General features: G+C 43.3%; 1 protein-coding gene across 1 annotated transcript; it reads right to left on the reverse strand.

Moving 5' to 3' along the window:
- Nucleotides 1-2,000: 2,000 nt before the first annotated feature.
- On the reverse strand, nucleotides 2,001-16,433 carry LOC121599057 (protein scylla-like). The gene is made up of 4 exons (XM_041926550.1): nucleotides 15,358-16,433; nucleotides 12,143-12,782; nucleotides 11,902-12,012; nucleotides 2,001-11,753 (listed from the first exon to the last, which is right to left on the reverse strand). Exons 1-4 carry the CDS (start codon nucleotides 15,473-15,475, stop codon nucleotides 11,669-11,671), a joined length of 954 nt encoding a protein of 317 aa, XP_041782484.1. The 5' UTR covers nucleotides 15,476-16,433; the 3' UTR covers nucleotides 2,001-11,668.
- Nucleotides 16,434-17,127: the final 694 nt, after the last annotated feature.

Consider the following 17,127-nt stretch of genomic DNA (forward strand, 5'->3'; position numbering starts at 1 on the left):
TTGGAGAAATTATCAACCATTATCAGTACGGGCGGCTCGTCTAACTACGGCGAATAACGTATCACAACGGTGTGACCAACTTATCAAATACTGATGATTAAAAATACCCCCTACACTACACCCTACCGCCTTGCCCGGTCCACCATTGCGGTTGCCTGCGCGGCCGATGGGAGCGCCTGGTGTTTTACAACGTGTTTTATTATCTGCTTTATGTTTGTACTTGTAGGATAGACTCTAGAGTGCTTGTAGTACTCGGTTGATTTGATTTGCTTTGTTTCGAGCGTGTGTTTGAGTGTGTGCGTGCGCCCGTCGGTTCTGCGCAGTAAGGAGCATCGGGATCTACGATCACAAATATCACGTTAAGAGTTTTCATCCATGTTCTAACGATGAATTAAAATTAGTAAAAGAAGGAAAGTGGCAAAGAGAGAGATCAAATTGGAAAGAAGAAACAAAAAAATAAATAATACCAAACAAATGCAAAAAAAAAAAGAAACATAAACCTTAACATGTAAACAAAAAAACTCAAACAAAAACATAAACAGGTAAATTAGAGCAGTAAACAACTTAAGAAAATAACTAAAAAATGGATCAAGTAAAGCAGAAACTCATCGTTAGCTGGGTGGAACTACGACTAATACAGCACAGTAATCAATACTTACACGCTAACACTATCTATATAGTAGGTATTACACAGTAGGGTAAACGATTAATCAATACATTGTTTGTACATCGATTGGTTTGAGTGTTCGTGCCCGCGTTGCCCTGCCTGTTGGAAGCAAACACAACTCAGCTATTAGTCCCTTTGTTTATCTCGCTCAACCAAAGACACACGCACACGCACACGCACTCGGTCGTACGTCTCGTCATAACAGTAACGTAAGCTGTGTCGCTCGCTTTCTTTGCAAAAGCACCAGGCGCCTCCATCGACCATCCCGCTCCAACCTCAACCCCTTAAGCGCGCTCTCTCTCTCTCGCTCTCTCTCGCTCTCTCGTAAAAACAAACGCCGTTGACGTTAAACGCCAAACTAAATGATTATTGTTCCCGTTTGCAGGTTAAGAAACACACTTTTACACACCTATGCTGCTCGCCTCACTAGCTATTCCCTTTTCATTCGTTTTTTTTTTTTTTGGATATGGGAAACACAAGCGTTACTCCAATTCATTCACGTCGTTGTTCCTGTACGCGGCGGTCTTTCTTGTCCGCTACATCTCAGATATATGCGGCAAACGGAAAAGAAAACCCCACCCAAGATGTTCCCACTGAATCCTTGCTGCTGATTATAAACATGTACACATATAAGTTAATAGGTTGATTTTTTTATGTGTTTGTTTTGTTCGTTCTCTGTGTTAGTTGTATGTTTGTTTTTGTGTTTTGTTTTGGTTCGTTTTGTTTTGTTTTTTTTTTTGTTTTGTTCCATACTTCAACCATTTACTATTGTTTACAGCTTTTGCCGTTATGCTTTTGTAGTATGTTTGCGGGTTTTTCTCTCTATTCCAATATGTGTCTGTGTGCGTGTGTCTATTTGCTGCTGTTACTGGTGCTTATCTGATTGTTTGCAAAGAAGCTACACGTCCGAGCATTAATGGATAAGAGCCAACAAATGTTTTGTTTTTATACATATTAGTGTTTAAAAAATGTACGAAAGACACATACGTCCCACTACTAAATGATTTGGTTAGAGTTTTGTATTTCGTTTTGTTGCTGTTTTTTGTTCTCTTCTCTCGCTCTTTCTCTCTCTTTCTCTCTCTCTTTCTTATTTCCTTTTTCTTTCTTGCTATGTGTTTTGGTTGCATTGAATAAGATTATTGTAATTACCAATACGATTATGGTTCTGTTTGCTGTCTGATTTTGGTTTCTGTTTGGTTGCTGCTGCTTTTTGCATTTCGGCTTTTGATCGGTTTGCGGTTTACTGCGGAAATCGGGGGAGAGAAAAAATCTACTACAATTACATATCGATTATTTTTGTGCACGTGTATGTATGTATGTGTTTTTGTTTTGCTTTTGCCTGCCACTCTCTGCCACTTCCTCCTTCGCTGGGCCTGCATTCTAAACATTCACTTGTCAAACGCACGCGCTCTATCCCCTAAGGTTCGACTACTATCCATTAAACTTGCACTGTGTTTCGCTGCTCTCTTCTTCTTCACCGCCGACGTTAATCGACTGAAGCCGTTTTGTGTTTTTTTTTTTTGTAGAGTTTTTGTTTTGTTAAGGTTAATAATTTTATATTCATTCTACTACTTTTGTTCGTTTGTTTGTTTGTTTCTTGTTTTGTTTGCTGCTGGTTTTACTCTCGGGATATGGATTGTATTATCGTTTTCTTCTTTAGTATAGTGTTTACTAGTGTTTTGTGTGAAATAAACAAGGAGTGGTTAGTTTGCTCATGCGTTCAAAGCAACAAGTCCGATGAGTGACATCTCTGACAAACTAACAAGGAATGTAAATTAAAAATAAAATAGCATGAGAGCATGGTTTATATTAAAGGAAAACTGAATTATAGAGAAATTGTATCATTTGAAAACGAATAAAAATATGAAAATATTGAATATATTCTTCTCATACTGGAGAACAGCGAAAAAAGGACTGCATTGAATAAATGCACATCATTAAGCAGGAAACAAATGACTAATTGGCATTCGTTAAAAACAAAAATACAAACAGCGTGATAAAGTTCGTGGTGCGGAAAGCAAACACGCGCTACTGTACTCTGGTTTTGTTTTGTTATGGTTTCCTTGCTGGGCTGGATGCATTTCCACCAGCACATCCTCCCTGTGTATGACGTATGCTGTTGTGTATTGGGTTTCGTATTTCGTTTCCTTGCTTGTTTTGTTAATTTCTGCGTCTGCTTGTGTGTGTGTGTGTGTGTGTGTGTGTGTGTGTGTGTGTGTGTGTGTGTGTGTGTGTAAAAATTTGTCGAGTTTGTCATTTATTATCAATAGTTTATCAAATTTGAAAATCCTAGTTTGTTGTGTATTGTTTGTTTGTTTGTTTTTTTTTTTGTTCACTTTTTCTTTTTCGTCCTTCCTTACTTCTTTTGTTGCTGACGGTTTTGTTTCGCTTTTCTTTTTTTGTTGTTTTTTTTTTGCTTTTGTTTTCTCGATTAATATTTCATACCTCCTTTACCGTTCGACATATGTGTATATATATATATATTTTTATGTATATTATATAAATATAGAAAAAACACACACACAGTACTTTTATTTTGTTTTTCTGCTTCCCTTCTTCTTTTTTTTTGCTTTGTCTCTTCCTCGCCTCTAACCGCTTGTTTTATCAAGTTCATACTTTCTGCTCTTTGTCTTCCACCGTGCTAGAGCCGTGCGTGTCACCCGCCGTGTGGGTTGATTTTTAATGGCTTCTCAATCTTTTTTTGTTTCAGACTTCAGTATGAGCACACAAACCGAATTTCTCTCGCCTGGCTAGGAGGCACCGAAGTACCAGGCCAGATCCTCAGGAAAGCAAGGATGGTTCACAGTTTGCCTAGTGTCCCAGGTGAATAGGGGTGGGTAGACAGAAAAGCGAAACGGGGTAGAGAGAAGCATTTACAAACACCGACACTACTCACCCTCACCAACACAAGGTGTGTGGTGGATAAGAGTTTTGTTAAATGTTTTTTTTTTGGTGGGATTTCGTTTAAATCTTCCATCTTTGTCGTTTCAGCTCAGCTTCCCGCAAATGGGGGGAGGCAATTTTTCCACTGCCTGAAAGAGAATGATCTACCACCCTCTTTCACTCTCCATGACTCTCGCTTCCTCTTGCTTTCGTCTAACCCTCACTTCCAAACATCTATAGAACACCGCACAGTTAATAAGGCTCGGACAATGTGAAGAAAACGACAAAACGAACCATCGCTCTTCTCCTATTCAAACACGCACACACAGCACTCAGTTCATCTGTCTGCTTCTTTGGTCCAGTGGACCAGTAGAGCTCATCGTATCATCTTGAGTTATCGATGAGCGGCCCCACATTCGGTGGACAAAACGGTTAGAATTGGGGAAAAGTGTTTTTTTTTTCATAGCTTTTGTAAAATATGTTTGTTTGTTTGTTTGTTTTTGTGTTGTTTCATAATTTTATTTTGCTTTTTGTCACGATTTCGTTTGTTTTGTGTTATTGATTAATTTGTTAATAACTACTACAGACACATACATATACTTTGTTTGTTTGTTTGTTTTTTTTTTGGTAGGTTTTCTTTTTGTTTGATTATTTTTTGGATAATTATCTTTTCTCTTCTTTAGTGTTCCATTTTCGGTTGGATTTTCGATCGATTGATTCGTCACGTGGTTTTGTGGTTTGTTTGTTTATTTGTTTTTTTTTTTTTATTCTCTTCTCAATTCTCAATCAATAACAAACAATTGTGAGTTTTCCTCTTCGCGCCTCCTCAGACGACTCCGAAGCAAATGCAATCTGAATAATGGTGTGTGTGTGTTGTGTTGCCGTGTGTACTTTTCAGTGTAGTTCTCTTTATTTCCATCGTGTTTGGGGTAAATTGTGTTTGTGTAGATTTGTTTTAGACCTGCCAATGCATTAAACAATCGACTGCTAATTGTATCCATTTACTGACATTAACTGCCCGTTTATTACACTAACGCGAGCTGTTGCGGCTCCCGAGCCTGGGTCGATGGACAAAATGCAAAATATTGAGCTTGGTTTACGGTATTGGCTTTTCGGTTTTACTATTTATCCGCGGGTGCAGGTGTGGCTGAACAGTAACCGAGGCTTGTGAGAAGGTGCACGCGCACTTTGGGCTAATTGATATTTTCTTCTTGCACAGCGTTTTTATTTTTCTTATTTTTGTAGTTTGTTTTTGATATTCGTTTGCATTGCGTTCTTTCGGTGCTGAGTGTGATAATTGAAGATGTATAAACCGCAAAACAGAAAATGCAACGTCCCGAAGCGCAGAAAACCGAACTGAATAAATAGAGAGCAGAAAGAAAGAAAGAAATAACAACCAAGATCGAAACACCACCGAAGAAACACAACCCAGAAACAACAAACCGAAAAACACAAAGCGAAAACAAAAGGTGGAAAGAAAAACAAATCAAACCAGGAGAAGAACAACAGAACTGGATGGAAACATATTTCGGTGCACGGCGACGACGAAGAGTGAAATATATAGATAAGAAATAATAAAAGAAATGAAAGAAAAAAAAACAAAAGTAAAGTATGTTTGTTATTTTGCACATTTTTTTCCATGTGGTATTTTATTTTTTCTTCAAAAAAACAACTTCTACAGACTAAATTGGATGTCTTAAAAACAAAAGACAGTGAGATCACAAATAATAAAAAAAAAACACAGAAAAGAACTTGCAGAAGAAAACGGGAAAATAGGGGGTTTCACTACACATAAGTTAAAAACAAATTATAATAATAATAATAGAGTAGCGGTAAAGGTAGCGTTAGGTGTAGTAGGTAGTAAAAGGTAATTATAATAATAAAAAAAAGGAGAAAGATATTTTGTATCCTTAATTCGTAAATTCAAATATCACAAATGAAACGGTTTTTTATCCTTTCCTTCTTTTCTCCTTTTTCACATTTTATGCTCCCTTTTCTTCACGCACACGACTGTAATGGGGTGGGGGTGAGCGGGTTGCTTGGGAGGGGAGAGGGGGAAATACGTCCCGTTTTCCCGTTTTTTCTCCTGCAATTCTTTTCCTCTCGGCTCGCCCGGTGCGCAACCGGTACGCGCGCGCTCACAAATTATCTTGCTTATTCGCTTACTCCATTTTCTCCTTTTCGCTCTGTGTTGTATTCACATGTTATCTCCGCTCTTATCTTAACTTGCTTGTGTGTCTGTGTGTGTTTGTTTGTCTCTTTAAATTATAAACTTTTGTTTTCGTTTGCTGCGGCGCTGCTATTAGTATTTTTTTTTTCTTTTCGTACTGTTTTTGTATTAACGCACGGCGCTCGAATAATTTATACAAAGAGACAAAACCGGGAACACCACTGTGTGTAATGTTGTTTTGCTTTTGTTTTAGACAAAAGAGAAGGAAGGAAAAACATTTTCAAAAAATATCTTCCTTTCAATGCTTAAGCTTAAGATCAATGATTTGTTTTCTTGTTTCAAAAACAAACGAACAGGAGGAAAAGAGCGACCTCGTCAGTTAAGGAATCGGTACACGTTGCGTGTATAGTTTGTGTATGTGTGTGTGTTTGTTTGTGTGTTTTTGACTGTTTTCAATGTGTGCTCGTGTTGCGTGTGTTACTATGTGTGTATGGGTTTACTGTGTAATGTGTTTTTTGTGTCTTCATCCTACACTGCTTGCTCTCCTTTCCATCCCTTTACTCACAAATGCTTTATTATCGGCTTTTCCTGACTTCCACTGGCTTATCCACCTATTTGCATTTCCATCTCCTGCCCTACTTCGCTCTCCCTCTCTCCTACTCTCTCTCTCTCTCTGCTTGTATGTGTTTGTGTGTTGCTTATCATGTTAGTTTCTGTGTACCATGCACTTAATTTTTTTTCTTGTTTTAAATCTGTTTATCATTAATTTTGTTCCATTTTTCTGCTTCGCTTTTTGTTAATTTTAATGCTTTTTTTTTCTTTTCTTTTCTTTGCTTTTCTCTTTTTCCCACCATTTTTTTTACACTTCCAATTTTTAACACGCAGTTCTCATTTTCCCCTTTTGGTTTTTCGTTTTTCAGCGAAAGTTTTGATTTTGTGTCGTTTATGTTTCCTTTCCTTACCACCAAACCGGTTTGTTCTGCTGCCCCATCCCGTCTTGCTTTCTCGATCTCGGGGAAACAAACCTCGGGGAGCGGTGGTGGTGGTGGTGGTGGTGTGGGGAGGCAGGTAGGAACTATACAAGGTCCGAATTGTATTCCGAATTGTTCGAAAAAACTAGGCAATTGCGTTTGTTTTGTTTTTATGCATTTCATTACTGGATGAAACAACAGTTTGTTTTTTTTTTTTGTACCAACAGAGACACATTTTCATGTACGAAAATGCATTTTTTTCCCTTCAAAAAACAAAACAAACACAACACAAAATACTAATACACGGCACATGAGATGCCGACTGCGGAGGGGGTTAAAAATTGGTGCCAAAAATTGGGGGGGGGGGAAATCCCCAAGAAATTTGAGGATGTTTAAAATATGAATAATATTTTGCCAAAACAAGCAGATACAACACCAAAGAAGGTGCGGGAGGGGGTTCGAAAGACAGATAAGAGTCGAAATAGAAAAAAAACATGAGCTTCACAAACACACTTACTCATCATCCAATCTTCCATATCTCATTTTGGCCCTTAAAATTAGTTTGTATCGCGCACGCAACGTGTCTTGCCACCGTTCTCTTTTTGTTCTCTTTTCTCGTGCCTCCTCCTCTTCCCATCTCGTTACGCTACGATTATTTTGCTTCCTCTCGCTCTCTCTCTCTCTCTCTCTCTCTCTCTCTCTCTCTCTCTCTCCTTCTTCTTCTATTTTCACTTTCATTTGTAATTTGTGTGTATTCGATAGTAGTACGTTAATGCTACGCTTTTCTTGCTCTCCCCGCGTTTCCTTAATTTGTATCATGAATGAATGAAAATGCGCAATCACACTTCTCTCCATCTCGCTCCCGCCTACACCCTCCTCGCCCCTCTCTCCTCTCTTTCCTATTTTGTATTCCATCAATCACAAGAGATAAACGAAAAACTGTAAGTTTGCTATCATATTATAAACGAACCTCTCTCTCTCTCTCTCTCTCTCTCTCTCTCTCTCTCTCTCTCTCTCTCTCTCTCTCTCTCTCTCTCTCTCTCTCTCTCTCTCTCTCCCCACCATTCATCAATGCTTCTCCACGCTCTTACGAGAATTAATTCGTTCGCTTAATTTGTTTGTGTTTGTAAAAAATTTGAAAATCCTAAAACCATGCACCGAACACACTTCTGCACCCCTTTTCCTCTTGCTTTTTTTTCACCTCTCCCTCTTTCTACCCATATGTGTTGCTCGTGTGTGTGTGTGTGTAATTGTATTTGTATGTGAGAACTGAATGTCCACACGGTAATGCAAGAAATTTCAAAAAAAAAAAAACGGGGCGAGAATAATTATGTTGAAAAAATTTAGACACAAAAACAAAGAACAAACATATGCATTTGAATTTGTTTTGCTTTGTTTTTTTTGTACATGCCTACAATATATATTTAAAAAAAAATTAACAAACTTGCTTTTCTCCTCTCACGCGCTGCCCTGAAACTCCTAGTTTGTGTGTATTTTTGTTCTTTTTTTGGCGCCTGCCACACCACAGTTCTGTTTCTCCGATCGCAAAATCGAAAGGCGAAATAATGGAGTGCTACCCCACCCCTTTTGCTACACATTGTGTATGGGGGGAACCGCTTTTTCGCACACACACACACGTACTACGTAAAGAGGAAAATTGGAAAATCACTAGGAAATCATCACAATTGATCGGTTCACAAGAATCGGAGAAGAGCTGCGGATTTTGCGCACAGTTAAAAGGAAGGCGGTTTTTTGTTTGTTTTTGCACCCAACCAGAAACAATAGCATTGAAACACATACACACGCACGCACGCCTTTGGCCTCCGTTTGAAATCCACCATTAAAAAAAAAAAGGAAGCTACAACATTAGCATCGCAGCACACACAAATAAATATTTGGAAGGGAACGCAAATGAGTTCACAACAACAATAACGAAAATTACAGCAAAAAAAAAATAGATTAAAAAGTAGCGAACATTATTAGATAATGAATTACAGGTAATTCAATTTAATATTTGACGGTGCGCTTAAATACTTCATCGAAAATGTTACGATTCGTCCGGGAGAAAAGGGCAACTGGCGGACACAGTTCAAATTGTGTTACAGTACAATACAGTACACGCAAACAAGGTAGTAGAAAGAGACGACGGGAAAGAAGAACGCATTTTAACCATAATTTCGATATGGCTAAGCGCAATTGCTATTCCATAAATAATATTAAAAAAAAAAACAACAAATGCAAAGCTTACTGATAAAAACAGCAAACACGAAGTAAAAGAAGTGGCAACAAACGTGACCACACAAGGAAAAGCAATGGACATCGCTTAAAAATCTTATTCAAAAGAGAGAAAAAAAATTACAACAAAAAACTAAACCGTGCCATAGGTAAACAAATGGGGGAAAATTCTATACCAAAACCAGCGAAAAAGGTAAGGCAAAAAGCCGAACCATTTTCTCCTCCCCGCAAACGGTGCTAGTCGATCGTCGATCGTCCGGTGTATTGTTGTGGTGGGTGGGTCGTTCCACTCCCTTCCAAAGTGTGCGTGACCAACAATATCCTTCTTCCTGCTGTTTTTGTTTAGTTTTTTCACCAAAGTGGATTGATGGGAAGTGCCAGCGCTGTGTACGCGGGCGTGTGTTCAATGCACTTCCTGCTTCGAATTTTGAGTGCGCGCGGTGGGGCTTAAAGAAAACTATTTTCTCCTCACCCGGTTGCTACTATTATCAATGTTAATTAAGCTTTAGTATTGCAAATCATTCACGTGTCTGTGATTGTGTGGTGTTTTTTTTTTTTTGCTGCTCGTGTGAGTTTAGTGTTTTGCTGTGTTTGCTCTTTTCATCTCCTTCTCCTGCGGCGCTGCTGTTTTGAACTTAAATCCCTTTTTTCCTTTTACTTTTACACCGTTGCTTTGTTCATATACTTATAGCATTTCAGCTTTGCTTGTGTTTGTTTACGTTTTATGCTTTTGCTTAGCTTTTGCTCTTACACACACTAAACATCACTTGGGGGTTTTTTTTGTTGTTGTTGTTACTGCTTCTTCTCTTTTCTTCCATTTCTGGTTTTTAAACCGAGCCTTTTCCACCCTGTCCCCCCCTTTTTTCCACATTCACACACACACGTTTTGTTATTGGATTGCCTTCATTTTAAATATTTATAAAATACTTAAAAAGTAGTTGATTTGATGCGTTCGTTCGAAAATCGATTTTCGTTTCGTTTTTGTTTTTTGCGGCGATGCATACCAATCGTTTGCATCTTGCAATAGTAATACGCGCACACGTGTGTGTGTGTACGTGTGTGTGTGTGCGGGAAAGGGTTGATAGACAGGGGCTTTCCTATATAAACGTATTCTAGAGTGTAATTTGTTTGTATTCTTTTTCAACCGTGTTTTTCTTCCATTTCCTTTTTACTCGCTGCTTTTTCTCTCTCTCTCGACGTGACCTCCTCACTAGTATCTCTCTGGTACGAAAGATTGGAATCGGCACGCGAGCATGCGAGCACCGGTTGGAGGGAAGAAAAATACGCTTGAAAATCCGTTTCTGCTTTGCTCTGCATCCTACACCGGCTTTGTTTTGCTCTGCCTAATTGTAATTGTAAAAAAAAAAAACAAGTTCCGCACACTCACTCACCGGGCCACATGTCCGGGTGGTCTGGCTGGGAGGGGGGGTCTCCACCGAGGTCCACCGCGCCACCACATCAAACACACCTGCCTGGCTCCTGTGCTCGCAGCTCCCATGCTGCGTACGACAATGGCGACAATGAGCCGGGGGTTTGTCCAAACGGAGAGGGGGGAAACAAAAACGGAGGGACGATCACAGGATGATTTGAAGAACGCAGATCACCGCCCCCAACCTCCTCCCCCTCTCTGCTCAGCTGCTGCTGCCGATGGGGGAGTATCCTTCGAGCCGACGAGGGTTGCCCACGCCGACCATTTGCGACGACGTGGGGAGGGGAGGCGATGATGGTGACGACTACGATGATGATTAACGATGCAGAGAGAGAGAGAGAGTTAGTTGCTGCCCGTGCTCTTCTTCTCCACCAATTGATTTGAAGACGTTGCAGGCTCCACTACCACCACCACTACCACACGACCACCACCACCACGACCACGGGGAGCCACACGCGATGGGCCGCCAGAAACAGTCCACATTGCAAAACCACACGTTGCTTCCAAACTTGCTTCGCGCTCTCCCAAGAGAACTTCCTTTCCTCGGCTTCCTTTCGATGGCATTTTGGCTTTCTTCTGCTTCGTATTCTTCTTCATTCACAAACAAAACAATTCGATTCGAGCGCATATCATAATCACATAATCACAGTTCGAAGGGGGGGGGGGTTTGTGTGTGTGTGTGTGTGCGTTGCTTGTTATGCTGTCGGGTGGAGGAGATGATTTCAAATCAAGCAAATCGTTCCACACAAACACACACACACACACATTTACGACGCTTATGCTGCTGTGCGCAGAGAAAAATCACAGATTGCACTACGCATACTTATTCTTTGCTTTTTCCTCTTTCCTTTGCTTGCTTCTTCTTCGTTGCACAATTTTGCACACATATACATTACACACAAATGCACATTATTTCACTTTTTTTTGCGATAATTGCTGGCAGCGCGCGCGCGCGCGCGCTCTTGGTGGTGGGGTGGGTCGACCGCGGTGGGTGGGTCGTGTAGTTTACTTCCTCCTCTTGGAATACAAAATGGTCAGCCGCTGCTACTGCGACAGGTCCGCCAAACGGGGGGGTGGGGGGTGTGCTCGTGTGATGTTGATGTGCACACACACGCGCGGTGGGGTGGGGTGTGATGAGAAACACACATTGTTGTTGTAGGTTTGTTCAGTTGTATGCCCTGTCCCAATTTGCGCTTGCAACACACAAAACCGGGATTCGAAGGCAATAAGGGTGGGAGAAGTAAAGGGGAAAAGGGGTGAGGGGGGGCGGAGAGGGGGGGGGGGGCAATGATAAGTTTGCCCCTCGGGCCCCTTTAGTCGGCGTACGCATGGTAGAGCTTGTTCTTGGTCAGCCGGAACTCCGGGCTGATCATGATTGTACTGCCACGTGCCAAATTTCTAAAGAAAAGGAAGGAAAAAGAAGAAGAAGAAAGATGTAAGAACATGTAAGAGGGAGGGGAGACTGCGTTGCACCGAAACAGTGCCAAATGTAACGCAACACGAGCGCAAAACAAGGAGAAACGAAGAGGCGAAGGAGAAAACTTACTTCAAAAATTGTGGCAAAATCGAGGTCCATCCCCTTCGGTCCTGTTTGAGCGTAAGGTACAGCTCGAACGTCGACACGGTGTTCGGATCGGTCTTCATCGTCGCAATCCGCCTGCAATACAGATTCACAAGAGAGCGAGAGAGAGAGAGAAGAAAAGGAATATTATTAGTAAATCGTTTTGATTTTTTTTTTTTTTGCTTTTCAGGAAAGCGCTGATAAAAAAACCCCTCAAAACACTCACCGTGTGTTGTCTGGCTCGTCCTCGAACTCGATGTAGATCGTGCAGCCGCGGATGCCGCACGGTTCCTTCTCCGACTGCTCGAACATCTCGGCCGATATCCGGGGCAGCAGGTCGGCCGGCAGCAGCACCTCGGTGCAGGCCAGATGCTGCCGCTTGGCGATGCGCAGCTCGCTCTCGAGCCGCTGGGTCAGCTTCTGGAGGGCATCCTCGTGCGGCGAGGCGGTCAGCGCTATCGTCGCCGGCTCCAGCGGGTACTGGTTCTCGCTGTAGTACTGCTGCTGCTGCTGCTGCTGCTGCTGCTGCTGCAGTTGCTGCTGACGCTGCTGCTGCTGCTGCAGCAACTGTTGCTGCTGCTGCTGCTGCTGTTCCAGCTCTCGCTGCTGCTGCTTCGCCTCCCGCTCCCGCTGCAGCTGCTGCTGGTGATGATGGTGGTGGTAGTGATGGTGATGGTGGTGATGGCTGCTGCTGTTGTTGTGATGGTGACTGCGCAGCGGCTGACTGGATGGTAGCTGCTGCTGCTGGCTGGCGGCCTGCTGCTGCTGCTGCTCGCGCTGCTGCGGCTGGCTCTGATGGCGTTGGCTTTGATTAGAATTTTTGTTACTATTGTTGGCCGGGATTGGCATCAACGGTGTCCGGAAATCTGGATGAAGTGGGAAGAGCAAAGAAACGGGGTTTCATCAGAAAAATGGTGATGTGAAAGCAAATGAATGGTTTTGAAGCATTTAAACAAAAAGCTAATTCCCAACCTCCAACACCCAACCCTCTTTTCACCCACATTTTATCTACAATTATTTCACACTCTTTGTGTGTGTGTGTGTGTGTGTGTGTGCGTGCGTTTGTGCCACGAACGCCACGTCAGAATCGATTTTCCCGAGGTTTTTCCTGTAACGTTTGCTCTCGCTCTTTCTCGCTCTCTCTCTCACTCTCACTCTTGCAGTCACTCTCTTTTGGAGCATCGATTTTTATGTTAGCTCCCCAAAATGAGGAACGCACACACACACACAGACACACAACACGCTCAGCTGGAGATTTTTTCGCCTCCAACTTCAAGGTGGAACGAAGGTTCCGGGATTTTTCCCTTCTACAGTTTGACCGTCTGTATGTGTGTGTGTGTGGGGCAGTGTGAGAAGAGACAAAAAAAGGGGTAAAGGAAACTGCTCCACCAGCAAAAAAAAAACAGGAAAAACTTCCACTGAAAGAGCGAGAGAAAGAGAGAAAGAGACAAAGCTTAAAGAGAGCATGAAAAGCTCTTTCGCTCTTGAAGTGTGGCGCTTTGGAGAACTTTGGGGCAAAGTGAAAACGAAACCATTTTCTATCGATCGGACGGTTCTCAGGCTGGTGGTGCTAAGCGGAAAAGCAGTGCATGTGGAGCCACACAAACAGCTGTTCGAGCGAGTTCCGTCTCGCTCTTTCTCTCACACTCGCAGTTAGGGGGGCTTTAGGAGCCATTCTTTTGCAGTCACACACACACACAAAGTAGGCGTTGAATATGCACAGTGAGAGGAAAATCGATCTTTTTAAATGGGATGTGGCAGAAGAGGAGAGATACAAAATAAAAACTAAAATAGGAATTATAAAAAAAAAACAACTTCCGAGCAAAACCAACTAACCCAAAATCGATCTTTCCATTTTCTTTTTTTTTTCGTGTAATTGTACAAAGAATACCTACTGATGTACATTCGTATGCCGGGAGAGGATGCCGTGTAGTAGTAGCTTAAACCGCAAACAACGACACACACACTTTGGTACACACTCAACAAAAAAAACACAACAAATTGTAAAGCCCAAAATCGATTCACTAAGCGCTTCTTGAACCTGGGGACGGCTGGCAAACCGAACGTAAGCGCAACCAGCTTGTCGGACAAGCAGGAAAAAAACAGGCTTCACCGCCGCATTTCAGCAGCTTCCACTCTTCACACACTAGCGCAGCAGAAACAGGCGCAACACACTGCCCAGAAAAGCAGAGTAATACACACGGCAGTGAGTGTGAAAAAACAAAGCTGTGTGTGTGTGTTTTTTTTTTGGAGGAAAATAAAAACACGAAAAATAAAACTATTTTTCACTCGCTAGCACCACCGTGACAGTCGACATTTCACACCACATTCACACGAGAAAACGCACGCACGAGCACACACACAGCACACAGCAGGGGCCAGAGCCTGAAATGTCCGAAAAAGGGAGGTGGGATGAGTGAGTGAGAGAGAAGAGCACGCGCCCGGCTGCTGCTGCTGCTGCTGTTTGTGTGTTGCCCGTCCGACGGTTCGAAAGCGAGTGACGGGGCCGTCCACTGGCAGAGGGACCGACCGACGAAGAGCGAGTGTGCGAGAGCGACGCGAAGGGGGGGAAGAGTGTGTAAGAGCGAGAGCGAGCGAGCGAGCACCGCGCTGCGCTAGAGAGAGAGCAAAAAGAGCACAAAGTAACGGAGCAACAACAAGCTCTCCCGACGATCAGCTGTTCCGCACGCCGCAACGAACGAGAGAGAGAGAGAGAGAGCGAGCGATTGACAGGCTCTCCTGCTCGCTCGTGTCCATTTCCTGCTTTTCGGGGCCACACAGCTGTGGGTGGGAGAACCTTTCTCTCTCTCACTCTCGCTCACGCTCTCGCTTTTGACAGCTTCACGAGAAACCAGCTGGTTTTTAGCCGGCTCCCCATCGCGCAAAACCAGCGTGTGGGGAGCAAAGAGGCGTATGATGTGTGTGTGTGCGTGTGTGCATCTCTTTCGCTCCTTCGTTTGCGCTCGCTCTTTCGCTCAAAGGCCGGCACGAAGAGGGAACCGTTTGTGCACTTAGCAACAGCGCTGAACTGCAAACCCGCACGAGACGAACGGACACACACACACTCACATATACACGCACGCGTTAAAAATCGCGTTTTTTCCTTTCTTTTCTCGCGATTTCGCTGATCGCAAGCAGGGTGATGGGGAGTGTCGCACGCGATTTCGTGCGTGTGCAAGCACGAAAGAGGGGAGAGGGAGAATTCACGCGTTTGCACGTGTCTGTCGTGTCGGGCGATTGGGCGGTTGGATCGATGGATGAATTGAAAACCTCATCAAAGGAGACAAAAAGAGATAAAAAGCGAGAAGCTGTCAAAAGTAAAGAGAAACTTTTGACATTTTTTTGGGAGGAAAAAGGCAAACTTTAAGAGCAAAAATAAAATTCCCCCACGGGTTGGGAGACCCCTCCTTTTACCCAATGTTTGCACTGTTTGACACTTACCGTTCACTTTGGTCGATCCCAGGTAGCCCAGCTGGCCCGGATACGGCGGCACGGAGATGAGTTCCATTTTCAGAAACTCTTCAACCAGTTCGTCGATTGCAGCCAAATTCGCACTCATAAATAAAAACAGCGAAAACCCCCAAATTTACCCTTGCCTGGTGGAGGGGATGGTGGTCGGTTTTTCACACACAAAACTCACGGTTGCAATGGAACAACACACACGCGTACGTACACACCAGAAAAAAAAAATAAAACACGAAAATCTCGTGTTTTGTTGCTCCTTTTTCTCGCCTTAGTAATGCTATTTGAACTTTTCAGCTTTTGCTCTTCTGCTTGTAGTTAGCAGCGCGCGTGTGTGTGTGTGTCTTGTACTTTCTGGGACCTTAACTTTTCTTCCTTGATTAAAATGTATTATTTGTAATTTCACAGCACTTGATTATCACTTGGATCGATCGTGTCGTCGTCGTCGATTTTTTTTTTGCCTCGAACACGCACGCACAATACACACTTGCGCCTTCACACGGGTTGGGTTGTGGGGGTGTCACAACGATTTTTCCAGCCCACTTCGCTTGCGCTTTCGCCGCTGTACCGTGTTGTGTCCCTGTACCTGACAAACGTCAAACATGAAGCAGAGAACCTGTCAACCGCTGAACTGCAAATGCCCCGTATTATTACTTTGAAAATTGGATGCGAAGAAAATGGGAAAAATCAATGTTTCCTCATTTCCTTTCCAAAATTGGGCTTGTGTGTGTGTGTTGCAGGTTGACTTATGGCAGGGCCGGAATTTTCAAACACTCACTTCGTTTGCACAAAAACACTTTTGTTTCTCTTTTCCCATTCAGCAGTGTCACTGGAGCTTTAGTTAAAAAAGTGGATTTTAACACGTCTCTTTGCTACTTTGCGTACTGCTGCTTTTAACGTTTTAACGCTTTCCTTACTAATAAAACTCTCTGTCTATCTCTCTCTCTCTCTTTGTGTCTCTTGTTGTTTCGCCGTTTGATGCGAGTTTGCCGATTTTCATGTAACGAGAGGATGTTGCTTGTTCAATTGAAAGAAACTAAGTAATTCCCGGCCGGCAACCGAGCCCCCTATTTATAAGCTAGCCCGGGTGCGCACGCACACTGTCGCAGCGCGCCCGTGTACCGGACCGGCCCGAAGCGGCGAACAAAGAACGAAGCAGCGAGCCCGCACGCACACACCGGCGCGCTGCCGGTTTTGCTGCCGGATAGATATAAAGCGCTGGGGAAGAGCGGAACAGGGAGAGCGAGAGAGCGAGAGAGAGCAAAAAAAAAAACGCTCTTTTTCTATGTGTGCGCTGCTGCTGCTCGGTGTGTAGTGCCACACGCACACTTAGACACTTCGCTTCAGTATATACCTTGATTCGGTCGCTCTCTCTCTCTCTCTCTCGCTCGCGCTTACTGTGCTTTGATCCAACAACCTTTTTTTCGATATCTTTTTATCTCGCTCTCTCTCGCTCTCGCGTTCGCAAACTAACGCACAGTGCCGGTTCGGAAGCGCAACAGAACCCTCCAAACCCATGGGGATGGTGTGTGAGTGTGTGTTTGAAGTAGGAAGAGGGGCACACTGGGGGGGGGGGGCGGCAAAGGGGGACATAAAATCCAGTAACCATACATAAGAAGGCTCCCCACAAACCCCCCTGCAAACCGCTTTTACATATTCCGCCCGGCAGCTCCCTCGAAAAGCCTCGAATTGCCTTGGTCGTCTCTCGCACACACAATCACCACACTCGCGTCCAATTCCAGTAGCACT

Source organism: Anopheles merus, chromosome 3L (assembly GCF_017562075.2).
Source record: "Anopheles merus strain MAF chromosome 3L, AmerM5.1, whole genome shotgun sequence".
In the NCBI taxonomy this organism is placed as follows: domain Eukaryota; kingdom Metazoa; phylum Arthropoda; class Insecta; order Diptera; family Culicidae; genus Anopheles; species Anopheles merus.